At 56.0% G+C, this 8,530-nt stretch overlaps 2 protein-coding genes and 1 long non-coding RNA gene across 6 annotated transcripts in view; 2 read left to right on the top strand and 1 right to left on the bottom strand.

The window, feature by feature from the left end:
• The window catches only part of LOC108490120, a 4,615-nt gene extending 3,198 nt beyond the window's left edge, over window positions 1-1,417 (bottom strand). The window contains exon 1 of the long non-coding RNA XR_001872124.2: window positions 1,131-1,417. This is a non-coding gene — a long non-coding RNA (uncharacterized LOC108490120). The remainder of the gene's footprint in view (window positions 1-1,130) is intronic.
• Window positions 79-4,811, top strand: Pbx2 (PBX homeobox 2). The gene is made up of 9 exons (XM_008821460.3): window positions 79-636; window positions 1,430-1,503; window positions 1,774-2,021; window positions 2,106-2,296; window positions 2,423-2,558; window positions 2,659-2,812; window positions 3,324-3,412; window positions 3,776-3,862; window positions 3,960-4,811. The coding sequence occupies exons 1-9, from the start codon at window positions 416-418 to the stop codon at window positions 4,050-4,052; spliced, it is 1,293 nt and encodes a 430-aa protein (XP_008819682.1). The 5' UTR covers window positions 79-415; the 3' UTR covers window positions 4,053-4,811.
• Window positions 4,812-5,435: 624 nt separating this feature from the next.
• The window catches only part of Ager (advanced glycosylation end-product specific receptor), a 3,336-nt gene continuing 241 nt past the window's right edge, over window positions 5,436-8,530 (top strand). The window contains exons 1-10 of one of the 4 annotated variants that reach the window (XM_008821461.3): window positions 5,436-6,054; window positions 6,207-6,310; window positions 6,399-6,591; window positions 6,776-6,840; window positions 6,936-7,023; window positions 7,132-7,311; window positions 7,436-7,566; window positions 7,738-7,879; window positions 8,144-8,170; window positions 8,291-8,417. In XM_008821461.3, the coding sequence (XP_008819683.1) occupies window positions 5,973-6,054; window positions 6,207-6,310; window positions 6,399-6,591; window positions 6,776-6,840; window positions 6,936-7,023; window positions 7,132-7,311; window positions 7,436-7,566; window positions 7,738-7,879; window positions 8,144-8,170; window positions 8,291-8,417 (1,139 nt within the window). In that variant the 5' untranslated portion in view covers window positions 5,436-5,972. The remainder of the gene's footprint in view (window positions 6,055-6,206; window positions 6,311-6,398; window positions 6,592-6,775; window positions 6,841-6,935; window positions 7,024-7,131; window positions 7,312-7,435; window positions 7,567-7,737; window positions 7,880-8,143; window positions 8,171-8,290; window positions 8,418-8,530) is intronic. The other 3 variants (XM_029557884.1, XM_008821462.3, XM_029557885.1) reach the window with 3 other exon arrangements.

An 8,530-nucleotide genomic window follows, 5' to 3' on the forward strand; every position in this document is an offset into this window, starting at 1 on the left:
TCCTCCCGCTCCCCTCCCCCAGCCTCCTCCCTCGCTCCCCCTTCTCCCTCCTCCCTCCTCTCGCACACACACCCCCGCTTGGGCCTCCTCTCTCTATTTCGCTCTCTCTCGCTCTCTCTCGCTCTCTCTCTCTCTCTCTCTCTCTCTCCCTCTCTCTCCCTCTCCCTCTCTCCCCCTCTCCCCCAGGCTCCATTTTCTCCGCCGCCGGGGGCCGGGGTCTCCTGTGGGGGTACCCCGGGTCTCCCCCTCCTAGTGCCGGGGTGCACCCCCGGGGGAGGGGAGCCGGGAGGCGGAGAGCCGGGCGGGGTTGGGGCGGAGGGAACAGCGGCCCCCCGCGAGTTTAGGGGGGAAGGGGAAGTCACCCGGCGGGGGGAGGGGCGAGCAGGGAGGGGGCCTCAGGGCCCCCCCCCAAGCTATGGACGAGCGGCTGCTGGGGCCGCCCCCTCCGGGCGGGGGCCGGGGGGGCCTGGGGTTGGTGGGTGGGGAGCCCGGGGGCCCTGGCGAGCCTCCCGGTGGCGGAGACCCCGGTGGGGGTACTGGGGGGGTCCCGGGAGGCCGAGGGAAGCAAGACATCGGGGACATTCTGCAACAGATAATGACCATCACCGACCAGAGCCTGGACGAGGCCCAGGCCAAGTGAGTGCCCCCACCCCGGGACCCTGCTCACCAGCTGAATCTGCTGCAGGCTCCCCCCAGGTCCTCCCAACAGCCCATAACTCTCTCTCCGCCCCCCCCACCAACTCTAGCCCTGGGGGGGTTCCCTTCTCTGACTCCCTGCACCCCTGGGCCCAGAAATCCTAGAGAGGGAACCCCAAGTGGTTTCCCTCTCATCCTAACCTTTTGCTGACCCCTAACACATCAAGATGGGCCCCCGGTCCTGAGACTTAGAAACTGTTCTCAGCCCTTTCTCCTTTCTCCCCTAACGCTCCACGCAGCGCCCCCACCCACGTTCTCTACAGATGCAAGGTATCCCCACTCCTCTTCAGAGTGCCTAGCACCCCTCTTCTACCATGATCAGGCCTGGGGGCGTCCTCCCAGCCTGTTCCCCCTGCTCAGCCCTTCCACACACTGTACTAAACTCCTTTAGAAGGGCTCCCGCAAATTCCCTGCTCTCTCAAACTGAATCCTACCTACTCACTCTTGTTTCTTCAGTCTTGAGCCCCACTTTCTCCATCTTTTTGCCTGAACCAAACCCCCAGAGCGGCAGCCCACCCGGGGTGCCTATAGCCCGCTGCATCTGCTTCCTGTGGCTGGCCCAGCAGCTTCCCCATGCTATGACATCTGATCTCCTTCCCCAAGAACCAGCCCTCCAGCTCCATTCCGGCCCTCAGCAGATTTATACCCCCCCCTCTTGTTCCCGGCCCCGCTTCATGCCCTCCGGGCCCCCTAACTTTCACTAGCTCCTGAACTCTCTCCCTACTCTCCTAAGGAAACACGCCCTAAACTGCCACCGAATGAAGCCTGCACTCTTTAGTGTCCTGTGTGAGATCAAGGAGAAAACCGGTATGTGGGTCCCATGCCCCCATTCCTCACCTACCGGTTCTTGGGTCTCCCCCCCACACACACACACATTCTTCATCTCTAGGGATAGAACTCGGTTAACTCTAGGGCTTAGAGTTTGACAACTTTGAGGAAAGTGGGACCCAGGGAGGTTGCTAAAAGGGCCTGAGGAAGATAATCTGGAAACTTGGGTTTTCAGGAGGCACCAAGAGGATGGAGCACTGGGGGAGGGGGTGGGCCCTGGGGCCCTGAGTCCACTTGCCTGCCTGCTAGGCCTCAGTATTCGAAGCTCTCAAGAGGAGGAGCCGGTGGACCCTCAGCTGATGCGCTTGGACAACATGCTTCTAGCAGAAGGTGTGGCTGGACCTGAGAAAGGGGGAGGCTCTGCAGCAGCAGCTGCGGCCGCTGCGGCCTCCGGGGGTGGTGTGTCCCCCGACAACTCCATCGAACACTCAGACTATCGCAGCAAGCTTGCCCAGATCCGCCACATCTATCACTCAGAGCTGGAGAAGTATGAGCAGGTGAGGAGAGGCGGCAGGGGCAGGTGCAAGACAGGCTCTTTGGAGGGAATCCCAAAGATTCCAGCCCACCTGCCCCAACTACAGGCATGCAACGAGTTCACGACCCACGTCATGAACCTGCTGAGAGAACAGAGCCGCACGCGTCCCGTGGCCCCCAAGGAGATGGAGCGCATGGTGAGCATCATCCACCGGAAGTTCAGTGCCATCCAGATGCAGCTGAAGCAGAGCACTTGTGAGGCAGTCATGATCCTGCGCTCTCGTTTCCTGGATGCCAGGTGGGCTCAGGGACCCAGGCCTACATGCCCTTCCCCTTCCTCTCCAAGACTCTGAGCTTGCCCAGCGGGGCACTCTGTGACAATGATAAACCTCAGGACATCCTCAACACCCTTCTACCTCTCTAGACGAAAACGCCGCAACTTCAGCAAACAGGCCACTGAGGTCCTAAATGAGTATTTTTACTCCCACCTGAGTAACCCCTATCCTAGTGAGGAGGCTAAAGAGGAACTGGCCAAGAAATGTGGGATCACTGTGTCTCAGGTACTCACCAGCTTATGGAGAGGGGACTTGGGGGCAGAGCACCCTCAGACAGGGCTCCCGGGAGAATGGTCTCCACTCCACCCTCTCTGCCCAACCCCAGGTTTCCAACTGGTTTGGCAACAAACGGATTCGCTATAAGAAAAACATTGGCAAGTTCCAAGAGGAGGCAAATATCTATGCTGTGAAGACGGCAGTGTCAGTCGCCCAGGGGGGCCACAGTCGCACCAGCTCCCCAACACCCCCTTCCTCTGCAGGTGGAGCCCACTGCCATTCTGGCTGGCTGTGTTTCTTTTGTTTTGTTTTGTTATTTTTGCATTTTCCTGCGTTTGTTCCCATTTCCTGTCTGTGCAGGATTACAGCAGAGAGGACTTTGGGGGTAAAAAGGGGCCAAGCTGAGATGGTGTGATGTCAAGGACACAGGCCAGGGGAGACTTGGGAATAGCCTGTTGTAAGCCTGGCATGGTGGTGCACTCTTAGTCCCAGCACTCAGGAGGCCGAGGCAGGCGGATCTCTGTGAGTTCGAGGCCATCCTGGTCTATGTAGTGAGTTCCAGGACAGCTGGGGCTACAGGGAGACCCTGTCACAAAAAAGAAATTGCCTGTTCTGAGTGTTGGACTGTTTTGTGGATAATTGATGTGTAATCCACACATATCCCCGGTGAGTTAGCTTAGAGAGCTCTCTGGAAGCTAGGAGTTGTGTTTATGGCCTGTCTACCATCACAAGGTCCCCTGGGCTTTTCCCTCATCTCTCTCTGTCTCTCCCAAGGCTCTGGTGGCTCTTTCAATCTCTCAGGATCCGGAGACATGTTTCTGGGAATGCCTGGGCTCAATGGAGATTCCTACTCTTCATCCCAGGTCAGGAGCCCCATCTCCTCTTTGTTTTTTGTTTACTGTGTGTGTGTGTGTGTGTGTGTGTGTGTGTGTGTATGTGTGTGTGTCTATGTGTGTGTATGTGTGTGTGTATGTGTATGTGTGTGTGTGCATGTGTGTGTGTGCCACATGTGGAAGTCAGAGGACAGCTCTGTGGAATCAGTTACCTCTAACTCAGGTCACCAGGCCTATGTGACAAGCACCCTTACCCTCTGAGCCATGCCCTCCCCGAACCCCCTATCTACTCTGGAATGGCCTTTCCCAAATTCCCTCCACAGCCCCTTTTAACATACAAGACATCTTCTAAGGCTTCATCTCACTGTGTTGTGCCTTCTCTACGGCCTGCAGGTGGAATCACTTCGACACTCAATGGGGCCAGGGAGCTACGGGGATAACCTTGGGGGAGGCCAGATGTATAGTCCTCGAGAAATGCGGGTAAGTGGATCCTGGGCCCTCGGTCAGCGGCCCTCAGTTCTCAGCAGCACAGGAGATCCCGGGACCTGACTTCCACTGTCCTTTTCTCTTTTTCCAGGCCAACGGCGGTTGGCAAGAGGCTGTGACCCCATCCTCAGTGACATCCCCCACAGAGGGACCAGGAAGTGTTCACTCTGACACCTCCAACTGATCTTGCCCCCTCAGGATCACAGGCCTGGGGGTCTCCCATAATGCAACTCTTGAAGAGGATGCAGGCATCTAGAGGACAAACCCCAAACAGAAGCACAAAAATGAAGGGCAAATGGGGTCACACCCTCCCCAATTAGACGCTCAGTGCTGGGGTGCAGACTACATGGCAGGGAGAGTGGGGTGTCTCCCCCCTTTTTTCCTTTTTCAGTCTTTCCCCTCTTTCCCACTTACACAGAAAACAGATACCTATTTCTTAGACTTCTCTCTTTCTGTCTCTTCATCTTATACCCACATACAACTATTCTGTTTGTCTCTCTGGGTTCCCCCACTTTACCTTCCCCCACCCCACTTATACGCTCTGGAATCTGGAGATGTCAGCCCTGCCCAACCCAGAGATGCCAAAAATGAGGACTCCTGGACAGAGGACATGGGCCACACCCCCCCATGCATCCCCACCCCTTGCCCCTCCAGACGGCTTTATTACCTCATACGCAGCTCATCTTAAACCAATAGAATCGCTCGGTGGACGAGAGTGTCTGACTCAGATATCTACCTCGGAGGGAGTTTCTGCTACTTAAAGAAATTGTTGACTAAGCTTTGGGGTTGATTTTTTTTTTTTTTCTTTGAAAGAAAAGAAACCCTGGGACCTGTCTATATTTTTTTGATTGTTTTTGTTGGTGGTGGTTCTTAATTTCTAACTTAGTTTGGGGAAATAGGTATTTTGGGTTTTTTTTTTTTTAAATGAACATACTGATTTCTTTTTGTTTCGCTTTCCCATGTGAGAAGGTCATGGTGGAAGAAAGGGAAACAAGCCCCTGGCATAGGACCACCAGGCCCCTGGCCTGCCATGGGGAAGTGGATTTTGCAGGACATTAAATCCTTGCCCAGAGTCACTTAGGTGCTCTTTGCTTATACAAGCTAGTTTCTTTTGTATCTGGTGTGGAGGCATGCTGGGTTCACCCTGGTGGCCTCCTGTCTGTCCATTTTGGCAGGACTGGCCTCAGTAATTTTGAAGTCAAAGATGCTACCCTATGTGACCCCCCCCCTTTTTTTTTTAAACTATTTGCAGACTGGAGAGAATGGGGAAGGGGTTCTTGCCAAATATGTTAAAGGGGCTGGGGGCTTCTGTATGTATAGCCCTCAGTTTCCCCAGAAATAAGGGTTCTTGTGTGTTTTTAATCTCACGCCAAAATCAAAACAGTGGGGAGAGGAGGGAGGCCCCAGGTACGGAGAAGGTGAGAACTGTCCCATCTCAGCCCTGAACCCTTCTATCTGATCCCCCTCAAACATCCTCAGGATCTTACAAGACCCCCTCCCATCAAAGACCCAGGCAGAATTGGGGAAGTGTGATGGGTGAGGGTGGCGGGAGGCAGGGCTGGGGCAGTTCTCTCCTCACTTGTAAACTTGTAGATTCACAGAAAAGAAAAGGAAAAAAAAAAAAAAAAAACAGTTTTAAATAAAGAAAATTCTTTTTTCCCTGGGTTTAGTTGAGATTTTTTTCTCCCCCCCCAAAAATCAATAGAAACCCTAGGGAAGGAAATATATATATGTGTATTTCTTACAAAGCCCCATCAACCCCTGTCCTCACTACAAAGATACACCCTGGATAACAACAGACCAATCTGAACCCTGTTGCCTAGCAACCCTGCCCAGTCAAGATGGAGCTCTAGGCAACCCTCTGTGGGACTGAAGGAATATGGTGGGTTAGAGGGAATGAGACCCTAAGAGGTGTGCACCCCATCCCAGGAGAGGCTGGCAGTGCCCAGGAGGTGGGGTGAGATTGCTGCTCCTAGCACCTGAAGGACTCTTGTCCGAGAGGCATGAATTCCTGGCATTCTCATGACTGGACAAGAAGGGAGCTGGGGGCAGGGTAGAAGGGCAAGTCCCACCTAAGGCAGCAGCCACATCAGGAAAGGGGCAGATGCAGCCAAGAGCCTGGGAAGGACACAGGATGGCCGCAGGGACAGGAGCTGGAGCCTGGTTGCTGGTCCTCGCTCTGTGGGGTGAGCCGCTCCCCAGCCCCACTGACCCTCCCCTAAGTAGTCTGCTCCCTTGTCATCCCAAGAACCTCTTCTCCCTAGAAGTTTCCTAGAACCTGGACACGTTTTCAAAGCCCCTCACTGCCCTGCCCCTCTACCACAATGCTGTCAAACAGGTACAGTAAGTGGTCAGAACATCACAGCCCGGATTGGAGAGCCACTGGTGCTGAACTGTAAGGGGGCCCCCAGGAAGCCACCTCAGCAGCTGGAATGGAAAGTGGTAAGCAGGGCTCCTTGTCTTGGCCACCCGTGATGGCCCATGCTGCCCTGGAGGACTTGCACTCCTTAGGCCTTTCTCCTGTTTCCAGAACACAGGCCGGACCGAAGCTTGGAAGGTCCTGTCTCCTCAGGGAACCCCCTGGGACAGCGTGGCTCGAATCCTCCCCAATGGCTCCCTCCTCCTTCCAGCTATCGGAATCCACGATGAGGGGACTTTCCGATGTCGGGCAATAAACAGGCATGGGAAGGAGGCAAAGTCCAACTACAGGGTCCGAGTCTACCGTAAGGGTTCCGGGGACCTTGACTAAGGCCCACTGTTCACCTGAGAAAAAGCCTTTTATCCCCACCCCCCTGCCCTTGACCCATAGCCTCGGTATGTGTGGACCCCCCCCCCACCAGCACCCTGTTCCCATGCCTGAAGTGTGAGAACCTTCAAAAACAGCTTGTGACTGGATTTTCCCTCTAGAGACTCCTGGAAAGCCAGAAATTGTAGATCCTATCACTGAACTCACAGCTGGTATCCCCAATAAGGTAATGGGGAAGCTGAGAGTGGTCCTCTGAGCATGGTGGCCTGCCTGCATGGCCTCCCGAATCTTCAGAGGGTGAGGCCACCACTCTCCCTGCAGGTGGGGACCTGTGTGTCTGAGGGAGGATACCCTGCAGGGACCCTTAGCTGGCACTTGGATGGGAAACCTTTGATTCCTGACGGCAAAGGTGAGTTCCAGGGTGCCCTGTACCCAGCTGCCTTCTTCCTGATGTTCTCCCACAGCCCTCTGGGTGTCCGACCTTGTCCTACATACACCCCCACACACACCTCTGCAGAAACAACTGTCAAGGAAGAAACCAGGAGACACCGTGAGACGGGGCTCTTCACACTCCAATCAGAGCTGACAGTGACCCCGGCTGGAGGAGCTGCCCTTCTGACCTTCTCCTGCAGCTTCCGCCCGGGCCTTCCCCGGCGCCGAGCCTTGAACACAGCCCCCATCCAGCTCAGTGTGAGGGGTGAGCACAGAGGTGGGGAGGGTCGCAGGGTCAGGTGAACGCATTCTGGAAGGCAGGGACCAAGCCCAGGGCTGTCAGGCTACCTCCAAGTGCGACGATGGACCTCACGCCTATCCTTACCCAGAGCTCGGGCCTCCGAAGGATATCCGGCTGCTGGTTGAACCTGAAGATGGAATGGCAGCGCCTGGTGCGACTGTGACCCTGACCTGTGAAACTCCGGCCCAGCCCCCTCCTCAGATTCACTGGATAAAGGATGTGAGCCCGGAGAGTGTGGGGGGTGGGAGAACCGTAACAGGCATCAGAAGAGGACAGAGGGCGGGCGGAGGGAGAGGCAGGCTAGGCGGCAGGATGGAAGACAGCAGTGTGGGTGGGCTGTGTGGATGGATGGGGCTTCTTAATCTTTTCCTGTCCCTCTCTCCCTACCAGGGCACACCCCTGCCCCTTCCCTCCAGCCCTGTACTCCTCCTCCCTGAGGTTGGACCTGAGGATGAGGGGACCTACAGCTGCGTGGCCACCCATCCCAGCCATGGGCCCCAGGAAAGCCTCACTGTCAGCATCAGCCTCTCAGGTGAGACCCTGCCCCCAAATTCCGAGGACCCTGGGGCTGGAGAGGGACACAACAGACTCCGACTCCCTACCCCATTCAGGCACAAGCCTACCCGTCCCTCAGTGCACCAACACCCAGGTCAGCTCCTCCACCCCACCCAAATCCTGCCTCCAAAGAGAAAAGCCCACTCTCCGCACTCAACTGAAGGGAGCCTCTGCTGGGCCTCCCATCCAACACCCCTCACCCAAACTGATCTTCCCCTCTGATGTACTCTGTGTCTTCCAGAAACAGGCCAGGAGGGGCCAGCTGCAGGTAAGAGGCTGGATTAAAGCCAGGGAGAAGCAGATGGCCTTGCCACGTGTGACGGGGGTATAGTCAACAAGGAGTGGTTGTGTTGGCACTGTGCCCTCAATTTTCTCTACATCCCTACAGGCTCTGTGGGCGGGGCAGGGCTGGGAACTCTAACCCTGGCCCTGGGGATCCTGGGAGGCCTGGGAATAGTCACCCTGCTCATTGGGGCCATCATGTGGCGAAAACGGCAACACAGAGGAGAGGAGAGGTGAGTGCAGGACAGACACCTGATCAGGGGTTTCCAGGCAGCATCCAGTGAGAGGTGTCAGGGTGGGACGATGAAGTGCTAGAATTCTCCCCAATCCTCCCCACCCCTCCCCC

Source organism: Nannospalax galili, unplaced genomic scaffold, assembly GCF_000622305.1.
Source record: "Nannospalax galili isolate Female #2095 unplaced genomic scaffold, S.galili_v1.0 scaffold948, whole genome shotgun sequence".
NCBI lineage: Eukaryota > Metazoa > Chordata > Mammalia > Rodentia > Spalacidae > Nannospalax > Nannospalax galili.

Coding starts and splice junctions, on each gene's coding strand:
- Pbx2 (XM_008821460.3), top strand. CDS start 416: ATGGACGAGCGGCTGCTGGGGCCGCCCCCTCCGGGCGGGGGCCGGGGG. Junction 2,813..3,323: donor AACACCCCCTTCCTCTGCAG/GTGGAGCCCACT, acceptor GTCTCTCCCAAG/GCTCTGGTGGCTCTTTCAAT. Junction 3,863..3,959: donor ATAGTCCTCGAGAAATGCGG/GTAAGTGGATCC, acceptor CTCTTTTTCCAG/GCCAACGGCGGTTGGCAAGA.